Source organism: Jaculus jaculus, chromosome 8, assembly GCF_020740685.1.
Source record: "Jaculus jaculus isolate mJacJac1 chromosome 8, mJacJac1.mat.Y.cur, whole genome shotgun sequence".
Taxonomy (NCBI): Eukaryota; Metazoa; Chordata; class Mammalia; order Rodentia; family Dipodidae; genus Jaculus; species Jaculus jaculus.
In genome coordinates this window covers 137,108,851-137,131,860 of record NC_059109.1, presented here as the reverse complement: position 1 = coordinate 137,131,860, position 23,010 = coordinate 137,108,851, and the positions used below count along the sequence as shown (strand labels likewise).

At 48.5% G+C, this 23,010-nt stretch overlaps 1 protein-coding gene and 1 pseudogene across 2 annotated transcripts; one reads left to right on the top strand and one right to left on the bottom strand.

Moving 5' to 3' along the window:
* Position 1: 1 nt before the first annotated feature.
* On the bottom strand, positions 2-22,652 carry Nelfcd (negative elongation factor complex member C/D). 2 transcript variants are annotated; one of them, XM_045156149.1, is made up of 15 exons: positions 22,534-22,652; positions 9,048-9,166; positions 8,629-8,738; positions 7,433-7,542; positions 6,316-6,423; positions 5,768-5,920; positions 5,500-5,630; positions 4,743-4,908; positions 3,997-4,131; positions 3,316-3,455; positions 1,661-1,775; positions 1,220-1,315; positions 953-1,093; positions 506-635; positions 2-425 (listed from the first exon to the last, which is right to left on the bottom strand). In XM_045156149.1, exons 1-15 carry the CDS (start codon positions 22,621-22,623, stop codon positions 391-393), a joined length of 1,779 nt encoding a protein of 592 aa, XP_045012084.1. In that variant the 5' UTR covers positions 22,624-22,652; the 3' UTR covers positions 2-390. The 2 variants fall into 2 exon arrangements, with proteins under 2 accessions (XP_045012084.1, XP_045012086.1); XM_045156151.1 differs by having other exon boundaries at positions 9,048-9,160; positions 22,534-22,627.
* LOC123462780 lies at positions 15,231-15,560 on the top strand (annotated as a pseudogene).
* Positions 22,653-23,010: the final 358 nt, after the last annotated feature.

The window sequence follows — 23,010 nt, the reverse complement described above, 5'->3', positions numbered from 1 at the left end:
AAAGGCTTATTAAAAATTTTATTTATTTCTCTTGGCAAATTTAAACAACTACAGTAAACATCAACTAACCAACAGGTTCTTGGGAGAAAAACTCACCTATCTTGAAAGTAGTTCACAGAAGTGTCTCAACTTTGGGATTCCCCCGCCCCAGGGTCCACTGGGCTCCTCCTGGGAGGTGGGCAAGCTCAGCTCTGGCTCCGAGGGGAATGTGTGAGGCACGGAGCAGATGTTGATTTCCTTTTAAAGCAAGCTGCCTGCCCGCCCAGTAGATCCCATGTCCAGAGGCTGGCGGAGCCTCTTCCAGCTGCAGCTTTCCAGAAGGTTCTCAAGGCCTCAGATGGGAACCACAAGGCCCTGCTTCAGCTTGGCTGCTCTGGACGCTCGCCCCACTCAGTTCACCATGATGAAGTTAGACTTGCAGTGAGCTGTGACAAGACACGCAGGTTAGAGACAGCGAGACTGAAGCAGGCCCCGCAGGGCAAAGGGCCGCGCAGGCAGGGCTCACCGACGAACTCCGCCACAGGGTCGTGCTCGCCTTCGGCCTTGATGGTGCCTGCGATGCTGCCGTTCTCCAGGATGGGGAGGAACAGCTGCACGAAGTCAGACGTGTACGGCGGGGCGATGACATCCAGAACCTAGCGAGAGCTCGCCGTTACTGGGCCTGTGCTGCCAGCCTGGGGCATGGCCCCAGGATCTGCACAAGGTGAGATGGCAGTCTGCGGAAATCACCCTCCCTCCCGTGGCTTCCCTGGTGACACCTCCAGTGTCCAATGCTAAGGCACCGGGTGATAATCCAGGGAAGATAGCGGCGTTCCGCAGGCAGGACGTACTCGGCACACTATCTGTTTCTGTCATCCCCACGACTACAGAAAGCTCAGGTCTGAGCTGGGTAAGCGGGCACAGGCACAGTTATCTTAGCGAGATGAAACAGGGAGCCGACGGTGCTGCTGACCTCAGTGACAAAATAGCGAATGAGTGAAATGTCAGTGTCCAGCTTCTCCAGACACTTCCGGATGTAACTGACCACAGGAAGTACGTAACCTCGGCTCAGCAGGTGGACCATCCTGTCTAGCAGGGTCTTCTTGAGCTCGAGCTGTGGACAGAGGAGCCGTGAGAGCGGGCACTTCCCCGTCCCCGGCAGGCCCTGGGGTGCTGCTCACAGAGGAGCTGTGAGAGCGGGTTGTCCCCCGTGCCTGGCAGGCCCTGGGGTGCTGCTCACCTGTTCCATCACATCCAACTGGGAGTGCTCAGTCTCAAAAAGCTTCACCAGCAGCTGCAGGACCTGGGGGTGCAGGAGCTGGTGGCAGGTGCTGATCTATGAATGGGCCAAAGGAAGCTTCACTTAGTGTGGCTGGGTCTCCACACTCACTCTCCACACAAAAGATCCAATGTCATAGTCAGAGCCACCAGTAGGAGCTCATCAGTGACAGACAGGCTGACTGCTGGACACAGGGCTGGTCAGCTTCTAGGCCACTCCTCATCGCTCCCACAATACTTGATCAAACCTGAGACATCATCAATCAATGAACTAGATCCTTCAAGGAAAATTCTCACTGAAGACAGACCACCAACTTTGATAATATCTATGGAACTCACTGAGACAGGTAGTGGGCATCTCAGACACACTGTATGCATCACAAGTGGCCTTCTGCCCTCTTACCTCGTCCAGCAAGGCCAGGTGTACTGGTGTGTGATCAGTCTGCAGTTGGAAGTACCTTGGTTCGGACACAGTCCAATCCACCCATTTCAGCACACCCATTGCCACCACTGGAAATCTGCAGGCAAACATGGAGAACAGGTCTCTTTAGCAAGAGTGGGAAGAGAGACAGGAAAACACGCGGGGAGCGCAAAGGGCGTCCAGGGCCCGCCTCGCCTGCAGCGTGTGCTGAACACGCGGGGACTGCAAAGGACGTCCAGGGCCCGCCTCGCCTGCAGCGTGTGCTGAACACGCGGGGAGCGCAAAGGGCGTCCAGGGCCCGCCTCGCCTGCAGCGTGTGCTGAACACGCGGGGAGCGCAAAGGGCGTCCAGGGCCCGCCTCGCCTGCAGCGTGTGCTGAACACGCGGGGAGCGCAAAGGGCGTCCAGGGCCCGCCTCGCCTGCAGCGTGTGCTGAACACGCGGGGAGCGCAAAGGGCGTCCAGGGCCCGCCTCGCCTGCACTGTGTGCTGAACACGCGGGGAGCGCAAAGGGCGTCCAGGGCCCGCCTCGCCTGCAGCGTGTGCTGAACACGCGGGGAGCGCAAAGGGCGTCCAGGGCCCGCCTCGCCTGCAGTGTGTGCTGAACACGCGGGGAGCGCAAAGGGCGTCCAGGGCCCGCCTCGCCTGCAGTGTGCTGAACACGCGGGGAGCGCAAAGGGCGTCCAGGGCCCGCCTCGCCTGCAGTGTGCTGAACACGCGGGGAGCGCAAAGGGCGTCCAGGGCCCGCCTCGCCTGCACTGTGCTGCCACCCACAGCTAGAGCCACTGAGCAGCCTCGAGGCGCAGAGCAAAAAGCGGGGTTTGATTCTCACCCCCTTCAAACTGAACACTTCACTAACTGCGAAGGTCACAAATGCAAGACTCTGAGCCTTGAGGTGGAGCCCAAGCATCCCTTCGTGTTCTAGGCCTTTCCTGGCCCCCAGGAAAATACAAAAACTTTCTTGTCCATGACTGTCTACACAATAGCTTGTTAGTTTAACTTCTGCAAATGCACCTTTCCCTTCAAATACAGTTTTGTAACTCTGGGTTTGCTCTTTCTTTCTTTCCTTATTTGTTTTTATGGGGGGGGGAGGGCGAGAATTGGTGTGCCAGGGCCTCTAATCACTGTAATTGGATGACAGATGTGTGTGTCACCTTGTGCATCTGGCTTACGTGGGTTCTGGGGAGTTGAACCTAGGTCCCTAGGCTTTGTAAACAAGCACCTTAACTGCTAAGCCATTTCTCCAGCCCCTCCTTATTTGTTTTAAACTTTTATTTGTTTTTTGAGGTAGGGTTTCATTGTAGCCCAGGCTGACCTAGAATACACTATGTAGTTTCAGGGTGGCCTCAAACTTATTTTTAATCTTTTAACCTACAATTTTCATAAAGTGAACATACAGTATTTTGATTAAATTTCTTCCTCCTTTTGTCCCCATGCCCTTTCCACTGAACTTCCTTCCAACTAGTCTGGGGGAGCTCTCTCTCTTTCTTTGTTACTTTGTGAGGATTCACTGCAGGCTGAGCCGGCACTCATGCTGTTGAGCCTGTTTCAAGTTCTCCACACTCATCAGGAGGGAGGAAGAGTGCGTTTCTCTCCCCACAAGGCCAGGGTGCAGGCTGTGGGCAGCGTCACCGCTCACCTAATGCACTGATAAAGTGTGCTCAGCTCAGCCACAAGCTCAGAGGCCCCTTTGTTCTCGTTGCAACACAGATTGTGAACCGTTTCCACAGCCTTCGACGTTGACTTCAGCTCGTCCTTACCGATGCTCACCCGCTTGTTCTGAAAGCACACAACCCTGAGTGGCGTCCGTGGCCTTGCTGTCAGGGCCACCCAGCACGGCCACCTCTCTCCCCAAGTCCCAGTCCCAATCGGAAGTCAGAAGTCCATTTCAGTGTACAGAACTGGAGACCCAGTGGGTGAGACTGGGATATGGGCCCCGCTCAGGGAAGTGGCTTCTCTTGATGGCCACACCTCCTGCAGCCACTTCACTCTTTCGTGGTCTTACACATTGACAGTGAAGATATTCCCAGTACTGGGCAGGCTCCAGATTTCTTTTTTTTTTTTTAATTTTCTTTTTTTAAAAAATTTTTATTAACATTTTCCATGACTATAAAAAATATCCCATGGTAATACCCTAGCTCCCCCCCCACTTTCCCCTTTGAAATTCCATTCTCCATCATATTACCTCCCCATCTCAATCATTGTAGTTACATATATACAATACCAACCTACTAAGTAAGGCTCCAGATTTCTTGCAGCAAAAATTCCTAAAGAGAACTAGAGCAGAGGAGGACACTTGTGTCCTGAGAGCCAACAGTACCTTCTTCCAGGTCTCAACCACACTCGCAGCATAAGCCAAGATGTGGATGTATTTGTGCTTGTGGTCCTGGTTGATCCTGGCCCCTGGCTTGAAAAGCGACTGCATGAACAGGTCGAGGAAGGCCGGCACCCGGATCTAGGGAGAGGCATACTTGGCAGTGGGCTGGCAGGAGGGAAGCACCAGCTCACCTGCCCTGCAGAGCTGTAGTGGACATGAAAGCTACGTGTGATAAGGAATGGAAAGTGACAGAAATGATTCAGTGCCTGCAGAGGTAGCTCTACATGTGCACAGTGCACACACTACGCCAGTAAAGCAGTAAAATGGGGGGGGGGGGGCGTACAAGGCTAAGTCTGACGTGGCCAAGCCAGGGATACCCTGGTACTCAGGGAGGCTGAAGCGGGAGGTATGGCCACAAAGCCAATCTGGGCTACACTTTAAGAGCTGGTCTCAGAAAAAGCACACAGGCCAGGCGTGGTGACACACACCTTTAATCCCAGCACTCGGGAGACAGAGGCAGGAGGATCACTGTGAGTTTGAGGTCACCCTGAGACTACATAGTGAATTCTAGGTCAGCCTGGGCTAGAGCGAGACCCTAGTTCAAACAAAACAAAACAAAACAAAACAAAAGCCCACACACAAAACAACCATTACTATAGGATCAGTACTTGCGGCCCTAAGAGAACTGAGGACTTTCAGATTTCCCAGAGTGCCCCAGGCCTGTCCTGGGGGCAGCCGGCCTCACTCACGAGTTCCACAGGAGGAGGGTCCATGCTGGTGAACATCTTGAAGAGGACGGTGATGTCCGCAGGGTTCAGGGCTCCTCTGGAGAGCATGGCCCCAAGGGCCTGGCAGGCCCGGGGGTAGGAGGCGGCTGTGCCCAAAGCCAGTGTGATCTGACTGGCATCGTGGCCTCTGGATGGAAAAACCATACAACCCGTCACTAACGTGGCAGTCCTCTCTCTCTCTCTCTCTCTCTCTCTCTCTCTCTCTCTTTCTTTCCTGTATTTAACACTCTGACTTTGTGGGGATCCTTTTTTTTTTTTTTTTTCCATATTTCTGTCACTAGTTTGACTAGCTGACCCATGGAAATAAATGGTGGCTAGAACAATCTTGGAAAGAAAGATTCCAATGCAGCTGCAGACAAGATAAAGGGAAGCACACACTTCTTAAACTTATTATCTAAGTGTGCCCAGCAGAAAAAAAATGAAGCTAGGAGGAGGCAGCACTTCCGTGTGCCCAGGGCTCTGTGAACAACAGGGCCCGAATGCCCAGGTTAGGACCTCCGCCTTCAGTACTGACAAACCCCAGCACGGGAGAGCAAGGTACCACTGAACTGGAGAGCATTAAGGCAGCCATATGAACCTCCCAGCAGGCAGGTGAAACCCAGGGAGTAAAATCTGCCCTGACCTCAGCTACATGGGATAGAGGAGGTGAGAGGCTGGGCTGTGGACCCAAGACTTTGAGAGGAAGGGGGCGGGCGGGACAAGCACAAGGCGGCCTCACTTCTCCTGGGCGAAGCGCTGCACCTCCTGAGCGACTCTGCGCACGGCAGAGCCGCCCTGCTCCTCCTGGGCCAGCACCGACATCATGGCTTGTGCAAACAGGTAGGTGTGCTCCCCATGGCAAACCATCTTCTGGAAGATTGCAGAAAGAAAGGCTTTGGGTCACACAGACAAGCACAGATGAGAGTTCCTGGCCAGGGACTTCTCGTGCTCCAAAGCCAGACCCTGGACAGCCTCCTTCCACTGGCAATTCAGAGGAAAGGGCTTACTGCAAACTCAGGAAGGTTCTTCTCCAGGTTTTCCTCTCCTCCATCCAAAATTGTGGCCAGTGAGGTGCGAAGCACTCTGGAGAACACTTCTAACTGTTGGCACGCTGTGGACACGCTGGTGATCTCCCCTTGGTAGCCCGCATCAGAAATCAGCTGCCACACAATACAAAGTTGACGGTTGGCACCTGGTCAGTCTAGCATCCATGCCAAGTGAACCGAGCAAGCACTGGGCTCTATCTTCAACCTTTCTTCACCTGAGCTCCTCAGCTTTCCTGAGCCTGGGTGTGTGAGGAAGCAGCCCGGGCAGCCACACCTGCAGAAAGGCTCCTCAGCACACACACAACCTAACACAGCTACCTGCTACCTGCCGAGACCAACTCAGATACAATTCTACGCTTGCCTTCCTGCTGTGGAAGTGAAATTACATAGACCACTACCGAAAACAAGTATAACCCTTCAAAGGAAAAGACTACCAAGTCACCATGTCACACTGCACACACGCACACACACACACTGCCATCTTAGCCCCAACTCAGATGGCTTCCTACCTTCACAGTAAAGTTGAGCATCAGACAGTCTGGATGGGCTTCGGCCAGTTTGTAGAACAGATCTCGCCATGTGGTGTGTGCGATCATCTGCTCAAGCCAAGCTGGAGTCTGCCAAGAGGAAAAAGGCGAGAGGTGAGGCTCCCTTAGCTGGGCAGAGATGACGCTGTACAGCACAGGACAGTCCACCAGAGGAGCCGCGTGTGTGGCACTGGCTTAGGAAGAAGTAGACCAGGGCCAGCTGGGCCCCAGCTAGCTGAGTGGCATGAACAAAGGCTCCTGGATGCCCACTCACAGCTTTCCGAAGCTGCACTCAGCAGCAAAGGGTGCGTAATACTTCCTGGGAGATGCCCGAGAGTCCAGCGCAAGGGTGTCCGGCTACAGCACACAAAGCTAACGTGCTTGCCCAGCGCAGGTCCTTAGAGAACAGGCCCGGTGGACACCTAGGTGTTGGGCCCATCACTGTGTGCAGTGGTACAACGTGTGTCTCTTGGTCCTCTGTGTGACTGACAGACTCCGGCCTAACCCTGCCATCCCACCTGTGCCAAGGCTCCCCAGGCAGGCCTGTCCTCAGAGACAAGCACGGCTTGAGAGCCCTCACTGGTGCACTGTGACCTGAGATGCTTCCTGCCTGAGGACCTCTGGGGTCTGGCCTGCACTAGGTCCTGAGCTTCCTCCGGCATCTGCCCACCTTCCTGCTCAGGGAGCACGTCTGTGTCTAACCCTGTCTCCACACTCTTTCTTTCTTCTTTTTTTTGTTTTTGTTTTTTGAGGTAGGGTCTCACTCTAGCCCAGGCTGACTGGAATTCACTATGGAGTCTCAGGGTGGCCTTGAACTCTCAGCAATGTTCCTACCTCTGCCTCCCCGTGCTGGGATTAAAGGTGTGCGCCACCACGCCAGGCTCTCCACACCTTTTCTTTTATGTTCCTATCCAGCCTCAGCCCTAACCACAAAGCGGCACCCAAGAACTGACAGCAGTCCTCCTGGCCTCAAGTGCTGAAGCCTCCCATGCACACATCTCACTGTCTAAGCCTGCTGGGGGCGGGGGGAGGCGGTGTGCGGGCTCAGACTGCGCGACATGACACATGTCACCAGACACAGGACTATCAAAAGGCTCACCTCTCCTTCTTCAGTGAAAATTGAATCTGCTTTGCGGGGGTCAAAGTGCTTAATCAATAAACTCTTCAGGTGATTCTCCACAGTCTCCTGCACCTGCACTGGCTCCACACCTGGAAGAAACAGACGCTTCGCCTCTGACCCACATCCCACACGCAGCACCAGGGCCACGAGTGCGAGCGCACAGGGCGACTTTTGGCCATTTTCAGAAGGGAGGGCCGGGGAGACGGCTCCACTGACACTTGCTTACGAAGCCTGCTGGCCCACGGAAAGCCCAGGTATGATTCTCCAGCACCCAGGTAAAACCAGATACACAAAGTGGTACATTTGCCTGGAGTCTGTTTGTGGAGGCAAGAGACCCTGGTGCACCCATCCTCCCTAACCCTCTAAAATAAAAATATTTTTTAATGTTCATTATTACTATTATTAGCAACATATTTCTTCCAGATACATCATGTGTTGGTACCCTCTTTTCCCTTGTCCCTGTCCCCATTCCATTGGGGACACTCCTCAGTGGGGTTGCAGGGATTCCCCAAGGGGTTGTGGTTTTTATGGGTTGTAGGTCAGTTATTTGGGGGGGGAGTTAGTCATTTTTAAGTGGAGGAGAGCCTAGACCCCTTAGAATAGTTGTTAGTTCTATTCAGGAGCCCAGTGCAGAGTCCCTGGGACGATCTACCCTGCCACACGGCAAGGAACAACACCTTCAAACTTGCTCAGCCAAGGGCCACAGTGTCCAGGTAGGAGAGCAAACTGTCCCACTGAGGGAGCAGGTGCAGTCAAGAGCCACTCTCGGGTCCACCCAGTGACAGCAGAGCGCTGGCTGGTTTCTGGGCACTGCTTACTTGCATGACATCACTGCACCCAGCACAGTGGAAGGGTTTACAGGAAGGCTCCATCCTGAGCGTATCAGCTAAAAGCCCTCATCAGAGCCAGTCCAGGTCACTTGCTCTAACAGGGCTCTTGAAGTGACACGCAGGGTGCGCACTGCAGAACGTGTAATGTGAGAACCCTGCAGGCCACCTGAGGGCCTCGTGACTCAGTCACAGGCCAGAGCTGAACACACGAAAATGAGCAAGAAGTTTAGTTCTTACTTCTTCAAGTCTCAGAAACCAGGAACACAAAGAAGGCAATGTCAACTCGGCATAATAGTGACCCAAAGGTCTCTCAGGTGGCCAGGACAAGAACTGCCCCCCAGGTACCTGTCTGAATGAGCCACTCAGCCAGCAGGTTCACAGTCTGGGCCACAGCGGTGTAATTCTCGGATAAGAGCTGGATAACATTTTCTGGAGACCCACCTGCCTGAAAATACCTGGGAAAAACAAAAAACGCAGCTATCACACTTCAGTGGACTCAGAGGAGCCGGGGTGGACAGGCAGGTATGCAGGGCAGGAGATAGCTAGGGTTTCTCGGTCTTTAAAACAGCGAGGGGCTTCTAGGAGCCTTCCCCTGCAAGACCCCATTCTCCCCACTCCCCACGTCTCCACCGCGTGCTCTCTCTGCGCCTCTACTACATTCTTTATGGTGAGGGCTTCTAGGAGCCTCCTGCTGCTAGGTCCACTCTTCAGGCTGTGCACATCTGGGACGGACACACCCTCCTGAGTGCATGCTGCTCACACACCTCTTCAGAGTGTTGAAGATGGAGGGCTCCATGATATAGTCCCGGGTGGAAAACTTGTGCAGGCATTCCTGCTGGACCTCGGCGTCATCTTCCCCTTCTCCAGAGTCCTCCTCCTGTTGCTGGGAAGGCAGCGGCAGGACAGGTTTTCATTAACATGATGCCTTATAATCTCACCCGATGTGGACAATGTGAGACGCTTTCAGTACCACACATACCATTTCGTTTGACTTTCATGGCATATCATGACGTGGCAGGACAAGCAGCGGCTTCACAATTAAGATGTAGCCGGGCGTGGGGCACACACCTTTAGTCCCAGCACTCGGGAGGCAGAGGCAGGAGGATAGCCATGAGTTTAAGGTTAGCCTAGGACTACAGAATGAGTTCCAGGCTGGACATGGTGGCACACACCTTTAATCCCAGCGCTAGGGAGGCAGAGGTAGGAAGACTACTATAAATCTGAGGCCACCCTGAGATTACATAGTAAATTCCGGGTCAACCTGAGCTACAGTGAGGCCCTATTTTGAAAAAAGAAAACAATCAAAAGTAGGATGTATGGTTGGTCCACAATGGCGAACCACATGCCCCATCACAACACAGTCCTCCTTTGGGAAATAAAGACACCAGCAATGCCAGTGCCAGTCAGCTATTGTGAGGTTCCTAAGGGCTAACTTTTGGAAGAACCAAGCATAACACCTCGTATTAGCTAGGTTTATCACTATGCTATCTAGCTAAGGCAACACAGTGATTCCAATGCATGAGCCATTAGCTCACTGATAGGGTCAAGTGAGGGTCATAATAAAGTCCAACATGAGAGTCCCAAGCGCAACTTCAGTGGAGCCAGGCCTGGCTCTGCGGCTCCTATCCACACACGCTGGGCAGACAGCTCCAGGGCTCAGTCTACAGAACGAAGACACAGCACCAGCCAGCGCGGCGTTGCCCCGGCGCCAGTACTCGCCTCGAGCCAGCCTTGGGCGTGTCACAGAACCCAAGAGCACAGCAGGCTGGTTCCCCTGCTGACAAGCACGTGGTGACGGGGACCAAGCAGCCCAGGTCTGGCCCTTTGAAGCTGTCCTTACAACAGGAGAAGCTTTGGGCCACTTACTTGCGCTGAGCCGGGGCCTATCACCCAGGGAACCTAAGCAAACATAAGACATGTCTTTTCCATGGAAGCATTTCATAAACAAGGAGACCCACCTCCAGGCAACTAACATGAAGGGGAGGTTAAAACCAGGCCTGGGATGAGAAAGCCATGGCTGAGCCCAGCTCTTGCCCTGTTTTTATAAATAAAGTTTTATTGAAACATCCATACTCATTCTATCATGTATTGACTATGACTACTTTCCTCCTACACTTGCAGTTACGTTACTGTTACCCAGCCCACACAGCCCAAGATATTTATTATCTGGCCCTTTGCAGAAAGCCTGCCCCTCACTGGCATGAACCCATACTGTGAAGACAGTGTTCTTGAAGCAAACAGCCTGGCGACTTCACTCTGAAGATTAAGTAGTTTTCCCTCACCCCGTACCACCGAGTTTGCAAAGGGAGTCTTAAGGAAGACCATGCTTCACTCTGGCCCCTCACATGTGCCCGCATGGCACGGCCTCTCCTCTCACACCACACATCTCTGGCATCTCGCCAACTACCCATCCAGTTAGCTACAGTTTTGCTTGAACCTCTCTCAAACTCCAGATTAAAGTTCAAAGCAGTCCATTCTCTCTATTCAACGCCCCTGTAGGATTCCAAAATCCTCAAATCTTTCTCTGGAAAGAGATCTTCCCATAGCCTCCATAGGTGTGTTTACCTACTTGGAGGTAGCGATAGAGAGAGAGTGAGTGAGCACTCTAGTCACTGTAAACAAACTCCAGATGCATGCCACTTTGTGCATCTGGATTGTACGTGGGTACTGGGGAACTGAACCAGGGTTGTTAGGCTTCGCGGGCAAGCACCTTAACTAACTCTTGAGCCATCTCTCCAGCCCATATACCATTTTAGTAACCCCTCCCCCACACACCACCACCACTATCCATCTGTTACCCAGAAACCTTGGAGGTACACTCTATTTCGCCTCTCTCCCTTCACTCGTACATCATGTTGCAAAGGCTCATCAACTCCATCTCCCATATATGGACCTGAAGTGTTCTTTGCATAGCTGACTCGGCCTGGCTTTCGTATGCCTCGGTCTGCTTATAGCAGTCACCTTCACTGATGCTATAGCCGCTCTCGCCAAGCCATGAATCTGATTTTAACCTGCTTAAAGTGCCCATCTCCCCTTAAAATATTATTTAAAATGACTAAGCTCTGGCATGACGTTGCCCGGTTACTGTCTCGTCTCGCCTCTTGCCACTCCCCATGTGCTCCCTGCAGCCAGACTAATCTATGAGGATGTTGAGCTTCTCTCAAACACAGCCTCCTCCCACAAGACACGCAGAGAGCACCACGTTAAAGACCACATAGGATGGCGTCAAATGAACAGAATTTGAGGCACAACCATCTTCCCAAATCCCCTCAGCCCTTGCACCTTTCCTCCCTCCTCCGTGCACGGGCACAGAGTAAACATGACATACATGAACTCTCATCAGGGAGCATTCACGAGGGCAATGGGGCGAATGAGGCTCATAATTGAAGTTCCAACATGAGATTCCCAAGCGCAACTTCAGTGGAGCCCAGGCCTGGCTCTGCCGCTCCTAACCACACACGCTGGGACAGACAGCTCCAGTGCTCAGCCTACAAAGTGAAGACACAGCACTAGACAGCGCGGAGTTACAAAAGTTCGATGTGAATGAGAGGCACCAAACACCAAGGCATCACCAAGCTCACACGCCGTGTTTCTCTCATCTGAACCCGCTCGGTTATCAACAGTTTGGTCAAGTGGCAATGAAAACACCATTCTGGAGCCCCAATTCATTTGTTGAGTGGTCCAGGGCAGGTTGCTGTGTTTTGTTGTTTGATTTTGGGGGTAGAATCACGCTCTAGCCCAAGCCGACTGGAATTCACTGCGTAGTCTCAAGGCTGTCCTCGAAGTCACAGTCAGTCCTCCCACTTCTGCCTGGGTTAAAGGTGTGCGTCGACTGCTGGTTAAGATGGCAACAGAGGAACCATGCCAAAGCAGCCTAGTGGAGAAAAAGCCAAAAAAAAAAAAAAACCCAGCAAAATACACTTTTACTAAAAAGCGAGGTGTATAAGAAATTATCAACTGCAGCAGAGAAGCAGGAGAGATCCAGAGCATCTAGAGCCCAGAAGAGCAGGCAGAGGTGGCTCCAGCGGCTGCAGAAGCAGGTCCGCAAGGCCACAGCCACAAGACTGGGTCGGCCTGAGCCGAGGAAAAGACAGGTGAGGGGATTCTCTACTCACACTGGCCTGCTTGCAAACTCAAGAGACATGAAGGGAGGGTGCCAGGGACCAAGGGAGGAGATGCTTGTGAGGTAGAGGATCACACGGACCAGCGGGAGAACTACAGCCACCATCCACAGCCTCCCCTCCCTCACCACCAGTGCAAGCGCCAGTAAGCACCAGAGACCTGGAGAAGGGAGCTCACCTACACAGCTCCCGGGAGGAGCAATCAGAGCAGCGATCCAGTGACTTAGCCATGCTTACCTGAACCCACAGCGCAGCAAAGAGGAACCCAAGTAGGAGCGCAGCATAACTGAGACCAAAACCATCCCAAAAGGTAACTGGGATTACAACAAGTCAGTACCGCCAAATATGCCTGGTGTATAGGCTTGCATCAGAAGTGCTAATTGCACCTTCCATGTCAGGATAAATTAATGTTAAATCTGAGGGATGGTCAGATTTGCCATTCTTAAATAAGCTGTTCTGGGCTTGTCATTTGTTGCTTCCTGACTTATAATGGTGCTTTTGTTTCCTCTTCTGTCTTTCACTGGGGAAGGGTCTCACGGCTTGGTCACAAGCTGACTTGGAACCCAATACAGACCAGAAATCTTAGTCTCTAGTTGACAGGATTAAGGGTGAGGGGCAACACACATCCTTAGGGACTGTGACTTTGTTAGAGGATCTGGTTGTCATAATACCTACTCTTGCATAAATACTAGCTGTATTTTAGAATCTAGCTGTATTTTGTTCCACTCAGCCTACCTGAGTACTCTCATAGCAGGCAAACCCAACACCTAGGGTCACTTTTGTAGATACTATGAGTCTTGAGAGCCACACCTAGCACCTTAAGCTCCTACTCGGAAGATATATAACATCAGATTGACTGATACATCTGATAATACTGCAGCTAACTAGAAAATGCAAACATTTTGCTGGAGTAATGGCTTGGCAGTTAAGGCATTTGCCTGCAAAGCCAAAGGACCCAGGTTTAATTCCCCAGGGCCTACATAAGCCAGATGCACAAGGGGGCGCACACATCTGGAGTTCATTTGCAGTGGCTGGAGGCTGTGGCACACCCATTCTCTCTCTCCCCCCCTTCTCTGTCAAATAGGTAAATAAATAAAAGTAAAATATTTTCAAAAACAGAAAATGCAAGCATTAAATTAATCCAAGATGCAAAAATATATACATCACACAAGAAACACCAAAAATCAATATAAACTCACCAAAAAAGTACTAATGCATCAGAAATAACCTCCAGTAAGACCGATTTACAGGAAATGCCTGAGAAAGATTTCAAAAGAATGATTATAAATATGTTCAAGGAAATCAAAGGAATGGAAAAGGAAATTAAAGGAATCAAAGACACAGGAAACTAATTTAATGAAATAAGGGGGTCAATACAAGACATAAATAAGGAAATATAAATAATACAGAATACCCAGTCAGAATTACTATTACAATTAAGAGAACAGTCAAGTGAAATAAAAAACTCTGTAGAAAATCTCACCTGTAGAATGGATGGAGAGGACAGAATATCTAAACTAGAAGACCAGGTGGCAGATCTAATACAGTCCAACAAAGAGAAAGACAAACTAATAGGAATGTATAAATGGGACTTTCAAGATATTCGGGACACGATGAACAAGATCAAACATAAGAATGCAGGGTATAGAAGAAGAAGAATTTCACTCTAAAGGCATAGTAGGAGATTTCAACAAGATCAGAGAAGAAAACATCCCCCAAATTGGAAAGAGATGCCAATGCAGATACAGGAAGCCTTTAGAACACCAAACAGACAATACGGGAAAGAACCTCTCCTCACCATATTATAAATAAACTACCAAATATACAAACCAAAGGAAACATATTGAAAGCAGTTAGAGAGAAAAATAAGTCACATACAAAGGCAAGTCTATCAGGATCACAGCAGATTACTCAATACAAACTTTCAAGGGCTTGGAATGATGTACTCCAAGTTCTGGAAGATAACAACTGCCAACCAAGGTTACTTTACCCTGCGAAGCTATCCATTCAAATAGATGGGGAAATAAGGACATTCCACAGCAAAAGCAGGCTAAAGGAATATATGAAGACAAAGCCAGCTCTACAGAAAATACTTGAAGGATCTTCCATGCTGAAGACAAAGAAAATCACACATATAAGGAACCTGGAAAAAACAAACCAAATTCAAATATTAGTTAAGACAAGAGAGCAAAGCTAAAACTGGAATAACTTCAAAAGAAGAAAAATGGCAAAAATAAATTCACACCTTTCAATAATAACTCTCAATATCATCAATAACCTTAATGCCCCAACCAAAAGACATAGTTTGCAGACTGGGTTAAAAAGCAGAATTCTACAGAGCTGGAGAGATGGATTAGTAGTCAAGCACTTGCCTATGAAGCCTAAGGACCCCGGTTCAAGGCTTGATTCCCCAGTACCCATGGAAGCCAGATGCACAAGATGGTGCATGCATTTGGAGTTTGTTTTCAGTGGCTGGAGGCCCTGGTGCACCCAATCATTCTCTCTCTCTCTCTCCCTCCCTCTCTCTTTGTCTGCCATTCTCAAATAGCTAAATAAAATAAATTAATTTTTAAAATATGCAGGATCCTTCAATTTGTTGCCTTCAAGAAACTCACCTTTCTACAAAGGATGGTGGACACTATCTTAGGGTAAAAGGTTGGAAAACAGTGTTTCAAGCAAATGGGCCTAGAAAACAAGCAGGGTTTGCTATCCGTTCTGACAAAGTAGACGTCAGTCCAACATTAGTTAGGAAAGATAGGAAGGCCATTTTATATTGATTAAAGACACACTCCACTCCTCTCTGTGGTCGGCCCAGCTCGCGGTGACATGGCCAAGCGCACCAAGAAGGTCGGCATCGGCGGTAGTACAGGACCCTCCCTCCGGAAAATGGTGAAGAAAACTGAAATCAGCCAGCATGCCAAGTACACTTGCTCCTTCTGTGGCAAAACCAAGATGAAACGACGGGCTGTGGGCATCTGGCATTGCGGCTCCTGCATGCAAACGGTGGCCGGCGGGGCTGGACCTACAACCCGACTTCTGCTGTCACAGTCACGTCTGCCCTCAGAAGACTGGAGGAACTGAAGGACCAGTAGAAGCCCTGTCATTTGAGACGTACCTGGCCTGCAATAAATGGGTTAATTTATGTAACAAAGTCAACTTGTTTGTTGTTAATTATAGCAGACATTTTGCTATGTAAAAAAAAAAAAAAAAAGGCACACTCCAACAGGAGACATTACTATGATAAACATATGTGCACCTAACATGGGGGCTCCCAACTTCATGAACAAATGCTATCACAACTAAGGACACAGATAATTCCACACACAGTTGTGATGGGTGACTTCAACACCCCACTCTCATCATTTAAGAAGTCATCCCAGCAAAAAATGAACAGACATGCATCTAGATTAAATGAGGTCATAGAGCAAATGGACCTAACAGATTAATACAGGACATTTCATCCAAATGCTGCAGAATACACATTTTTCTCAGCAGCACATGGAACATTCTCTAAACTAGACCACATATTAGGACACAAAGCAAATCTTAAATACAGGAAAACTTAAAACCATTCCTTGTACTGTATCTGATCACAATGGGATCAAACTATAAATCAATAGCAAGAAAAGCATACACAAAATACAGGAAACTAAACAATATACTACTACATGAATGGGTCAACAGAAGAAATCAAGAAGGAAATCAAAAAAATTCATAGAGCCAAATGATAATGAAAACTCAACATCGCAAAACCTTAAGGGACATAATGAAGGCACTCCTAAGAGGGAAAATTCTAGCTTTAAATGCCTATATTAAGAAATTAGAAAGGTCACAAGTAAACAACTTAATGCTTCACCTTAAAGCCTTGGAAAAAGAATAAGGCAAATCAAAAATCAGTAGATGGGAAGAAATAGTAAAGATTAGGGCAGAAATTAATGAAATAGAATACAAAAAAAAAAAATCCAAGGAATTAATGAAACAAAGAGTTGGTTCTTTGAAAGGATAAATAAGATTGATAAACCCTTAGCAAATATGACCAAAAGAGAGAAAGAAGAGACACAAATTAATAAAATTAGAGATGAAAAAGGCACTGTCATAACAGGTACCAGAGAAATTTTTAAAAAATCAAAGGGACATAGTATAAGAACATATGCTCCACTAAGTCTGAAAATCTGAAAGAAATGGAAGATTTCCTTGATTTATAAAACCTACCTAAATTAAATCAAGATGAGATTAACCAATTAAATAGACCTAAAACAAGTACAGAGATCTAAGCAGTTACCTAAAATTTCCCAACTAAATAAAGTCCAGGCCCAGATGGATTCACTGGTGAATTTTTACCAGACCTTCATGGAAGAACTAACGCCAATGCTTCTTAAACTTTTCCAAAAAAAAAGAAAAAGGAATCCTACCAAACTCCTTCTATGAAGCCAGCATCACCCTGACACCAAAACCAGACAAGATAGAACAAAAAAAAAAATTACAGACCAATTTCCCTCATGAACATAGATGAAAAAATCTCAACAAAATATTGGCAAACAAAATACAAGAATATATCAGAAAGATCACTTACCCAGACCAAATAGGCTTTATCACATATATGTAGGGATGGTTCAACAAAAGCAAATCAATAAATGTAATACTGGGAATTGAAGGAACATATCTCAACATAATAAAGGCTATTTATTTTTTTATTTTTATTTTTTTGGTTTTTCGAGGTAGGGTCTCACTCTGGTCCAGGCTGACCTGGAATTAACTCTGTAGTCTCAGGGTGACCTTGAACTCACAGCGATCCTCCTACCTCTGCCTCCCAAGTGCTGGGATTAAAGGCGTGCACCACCACGCCCAGCCTATAAAGGCTATTTATGACAAGCCTATGGCAAGAAAATACTAAGTGGAGACAAACTTGAAGCTTTTCCACTAAAATCAGGAACAAGACAAGGGTGTCCACTGTCCCAACTTTTATTTAATATAGTTCTTTTTAGCCATAGCAATAAGGCAAGAGCCACACATAAATGGACATGAATTGGAAAGGAAGAGATCAAATTAACATTATTTGCAGATGACATGATTCTATATGTAAAGGACCCTAAAGACTACCAGCAAACTGGTAGAGCTGGTAAAACACCTATAGCCATGAAGCAGGATATAAAATAAACACACAAAATCAGTAGCCTTCCTATATGCTAACAAAAAATACACAGAAGATGAAATCAGAGAATCTTTCCCAATACAACTGCATCAAAAAAAAAAAATAACAATAAAATACCTTGGAATAAACCTAACCAAGGAAGTGAAAGATCTGTACATAAAACTTGAAAACACTCAAGGGATATATTGCAGAAGACACTAGGAAATGGAAAGACATCCCATGTTGTTGGATTGAAAGAATCAATATTGTGAAAATGGTAATCTTACCAAAAGCATTCTACACATTTAATGCAATCCCCATCAAAATTCCAATGGCATTCTTCATGGAAATAGAAAAAATAATCAAAAAATTCATTTGGAAGCACAAAAAAACCTCAAATATCTAAAACAATTTTGAGCAACAAAGTAAGGCTGGTGCTGTCACCATACTTGATTTTAACCTATATTACAGAGCCACAGCAACAAAAACAGCATGGTACTGGCACAAAAACAGACATATAGACCAATGGAACAGAACAGAGGACCCAGATGTAAGTCTGGGTAGCTACAGCCACCTGATGTTCAACAAAAATGCCAAAAATACTCATTGGAGAAAAGACAGTCTCTTCAGTTAATGGTGCTGGGAAAACTGGATATGTATCTGTAGAAGGATGAAAATAGATCCTTATCTCTCTCCATGCACAATGGATCAAAGACCTTAACATCAGATCTGCGACTCTGAAGCTGCTAGAGGAAAAAGTAGGGGAAACCCTTCAACATATTGGTATTAGATTTTCTGAATATAATCCCAATTGCTCAGGCAATAAAACCACACATCAACCACTGGGACCTCATAAAATTACAAAGCTTTTGTACAGCAAAGGACACTGTGAATAGAGCAAAGAGGCAACCTACAGAATGGGAGACAATCTTTTCCAGGTAAACATATGATAGAGGTTTAATAGCTAGTATATACAAAGAACTCAAAAATTAAATAATAAGAAATTAAACAATCCAATTAAAAATGGGCTATGGAACCAAATAGAGAGGTCTCAAAAGAAATACAGATGGCATATAAGCATTTTTAAAAAAGGTCTACATCCCTAGTCATCAGGGAAATGCAGATTAAAACTACATTGAGATTCCATCTCACTCCTGTTGGACTGGCTATCATCATGAAAACAAATGACCATAAATGCTGGAGAGGATGCAAAAAAAGAGGAACCCTTCTACACTGGTGGTAGGAATGCAATCTGGTCTAGCCATTGTGGGAATCAGTGTGGAGGTTCCTGAGACACCTAAAAATAGATCTACCATATGACCCAGCTATACCACTCCTAGGCATATATCCTATGGATTTGCCTCACTACCTCAGAGATATTTGCTCAACCAATTTTATTTCTGCTCAATTCACAATAGCTAAAAAATGGAAACAGCCTACATGTACCTCAACTGATGAGTGGATAAAAAAGATGTGGCACATTTACACAATGGAGTTCTACTCAGCAGTAAAGAGAAATGAAGTTATGAATTCTGCAGGAACATGGATGGATCTGGAAAGGATTATACTATGTGAGGTAATCCAGGTCCAGAAAGCCAAACATCACATGTTCTGTCTCATATATGGATCCTAGCTATAAGTAATTGGACTTCTATGTGAGTAGGAAGAAAACTCAGTATCAGAGGCCAGTAAGCTAGAAAGGAGACATAAAGGGAATAGATATGGAGGGAGAGGGGACGTAATAGGATAGTATTGTATATATATAAGTAGAAAAACAGATTAATGGGGGTGAAATAGCCTAAGTGAGGTCAGAGGAAGGGTTTGCGTAAAGGAAAAGGTGGCGGGAGGGCTAATCAAAATCTAAGAGGATATAAATAAGTCATAGGGAAACCTATCTTCCTGGACAATGGAACACTCAGAAGCTATAGATTATTACTAGAAAATTTGCAGTGTCAAGGATGGGATACCTTCCAGTGAGTTGTTGGCCAAGGAGGTCCTGATGCCCTCATAACATTATAGGCCATTGCCGAGGCCCTTCGTTTCCCACCAGCTATAGATAGTAAGACCCTATTGCTGATGAATCCACATACTTGGGCTGCAAGGTCATTGAGAAATTCTGCTGGACCTGAACTGAAAACCTCCTCCATGTAGACCAGCTGACAGAAAGATGGAAAAATCCACGCTGCATGCAGTTTAATGGGAGAGAAAGAAATCACCAGTGAAGATACTCAACAGTCAACACTGCAAGCTTTATATTTGGCCAGCCAGGCCAAATGAGCCAATGGGTGCAATAGTGGCATGTCAGTTATGGGGGCAAACAACCACCCTCTAATTTGACTGGAGGACTGCTCCATGGGAGGGAATACATCCCTGATACTGAAAACCCACAACAGGGGTAGTCATGAGCCCTAGAGGTGGAATGTCTGCTGGTATCTAGCTAAATGTATATACTATGCTCACCACACTGCCCAGTAAGTACTTCTTGTAATGTTCATACCCATATATTAATGCTACACACACTTAGGGTTAGGGAACTTTTTCATTTCAGAGGGCAGCAACCTTGGGATGACTCAGAAGGCACCATGGTGCTGAGAATTGACAGAGGAGTGCTCAGCACTGAAACATCTCTATCACACCTTCCAAGGCTACAGTCCATTGCAGAAGAAGTGGCAGAAAGAACATAAGAGCCAAAGGAAGGGTAGGATTCCTTACAATGTGCCCCTCCAGACACAATATGGCCTGGATATCCATGACCTCACAGTGCCTGACACTACCTACACAAGACCATCATAATAGGAGGAAAAGATCATGACATCAAAATAAAAGAGAAACTGAATGAGAGGGGCAGGGGACATGATGGAGAGTGGAATTTTAAAGGGGGAAGTGAGGGGAGGGAACTACCATGGGATATTGATTACAATTATGGAAGTTGCAAAGAAAAAAAAGGTGTTTTTTCCTATAATTTTTTTTTTTTTTTTTTAGTTTTTGGAGGTAGGGTCTCCCTCTAGCCAAGGCTGACCTGGAATTCGCTATGTAGTCTCAGAATGGCCTCAAACTCACTCTATCTCTGCCTCCTGAGTGCTGGGATTTAAGGCATACACCACCACACCAGGCTCCCCATAAGGTTTTTATATCTCATCTCCTTTTTTTTTTTTTTTTTTTTTTTGGTTTTTAAGGTAGGGTTTCACTCTAGCCCAGGCTGACCTGGAATTCACTATGTAGTCTCAGGGTGGTCTCGAACTCACAGCAATCCTCCTACCTCTGCCTCCTGAGTGCTGGGATTAAAGGCGTGTGCCACCACGCCCGGCTCATCTCCTTTTTTAATGAATAATACTCAACTCGGGGAAGGAGAGATGGCTTAGCGGTTAAGTGCTTGCCTGTGAAGCCTAAGGACCCCGGTTCAAGGCTCGCTTCCCCAGGTCCCAAGTTAGCCAGATGCACAAGGGGGCACACGCGTCTGGAGTTCGTTTGCAGAGGCTGGAAGCCCTGGCGCACCCATTCTTTCTCTCTCCCTCTATCTGTTTTTCTCTCTATGTCTGTCGCTCTCAAATAAATAAATAAATAAAAATTAAAAAAAAAATAATACTCAACTCACAATCTTGAGCTATGGAATGAGAAAATGTACCCAAGCACTTAGCTGGCTAAACCTGAGTCCTTACCTCCTCCACACTGAAAATGACCTGACATGCATGTCACTGCATGGCATGCTCTGGCCACAGCCTTTTATTATTGGCTTTTCAAGGTAATGTCTCTCTAGGCTGACCTGGAACTCATTATGTAGTCTCAGGGTGGCCTCAAACTCACAGCAATGCTACCTCTGCTTCTTGTGTGCTGGGATTAAAGGTGTCCACCACCATGCCTGGCTTGGTTACACTCTTGAAGGAGCCCCAGTGCTCAGCAGCTCTCCAACACCCTGGGAGGCTGCTCCAATGAGCAGCCAAGCATGCACAGCAGCCAACCACAGAGCACTTCCTGGGCTCCTGAAACCTCTTGGTAACCCTGGTTGCTCAGGGCACCACTGATCTGGCTCTGCCAGCTTGCCCCACTGTGCCCCGCATTCCCTCACAACTAATCTTAATTCCTGTAAAAAGGGCAGATTCCCAGGCATTTATCTGAACACTGTCTAGACCAGAGCAGTTCACGTCAATCGCGCAGCTCCAAGTGGGCTCCTCTGACCGCCCAACCCTGGTGTTCATGGCAGAACAGAATGATGCCACCCAAGTGCCACCCCGAACGCTGGAGAGAAAGGGCCCAAGATCGTTTCTGTCATGTAGTCTACAGATGGATGAAATCAGCCCAAAATTGCTACAGGAAGAAAGTTTATTTTGCCCAGCGTGGTGGTGCATACCTTTAATCCTAGCCCGGGGGGTGGGGGAGGGGGAAGAGGCAGAGGTAGGAGAATTGCCATGAGTTCGAGGCCACCCTGAGACTACATAGTGAACTCCAGATCAGCCTGGGCTAGAGCGAGACCCTAACTTTGCAACAACAACAAAAAAAAGTTTGTCTTTTTGGGCGTGGTGGCGCACACCTTTAATCCCAGCACTGGGGGAGGCAGAGGTAGGAGGAGCGCTGTGAGTTCGAGACCGGTCTGAGACTACATAGTGAGCTCCATCAGCCTGGGCTAGAGTGAGAGCCTACCTCGAAAAAACAAGCCAAACCAAAAAGCTTGTCTTTGCAAGCCCGCGGAGCTCTTTCCCCGGGATAGTCCGTGGGGGCGTGACTGTGTTCACAACCGTCCGTCTTTCGGGACCATCTCCTCCGTCTCGCTCGGGCTTGCACGGCGGGAGTCACGAGGGGGCAGAGAGCATGGGGAAACTGAGGCAGCCTCGGCGGCAGGAGCCCGGGGTCCGGGGCGGGAGCGGAGACCGACGGACGGACGGACGGACGGGAGCACGGCGGACCCGGCCCCCCCGGTGCCCCGGCCTCGCCCGCCCGGGCGCGGTGGCGACCAGGCCGACCTGCCGGCGGCGGCGACCAAATGCCCGGTGCCCGTCTCACCTGGCCGCCGTCCGCCTCCTCGCCCCACTCCGCCGCGTTCCCGAAGTAGTCCTCCGCCATGATGGAGCCCGGCGCCGCGGGCCCGGCCATACTCTCTGCCGGAAGCCACTGCGCGTGCGCGGGGCGCGCCAGGCGGAAGCGCGCACGCGCGGCTCAGAGACACCCCCCCCCCGCCCCGCGCGCGGACTAGGTCCTGGAGAGGGGCGGGGCCAGATGGGGGCGGGGCCTGACGGGGGGCGGGGCCTGAGGTGTGCACGGTGCCAGGGCGCCAAAAGATCCAGGAGACCCGCCTGGAGGAGTCCAGGGAGCTTCTGCTCAGTCTAGAGAGATTCCAGTAGTTGGTCCCTCAACTGACAACTTGCCACCCATCCATCACAGTGTCTAGAGCCCACTAAGGTGTTTTTAATTCCTGGGGTTTATTTTATTATTTTATTTATTTATTTTATTTTATTTTTTTTTTTGAGGTAGGGTCTCACT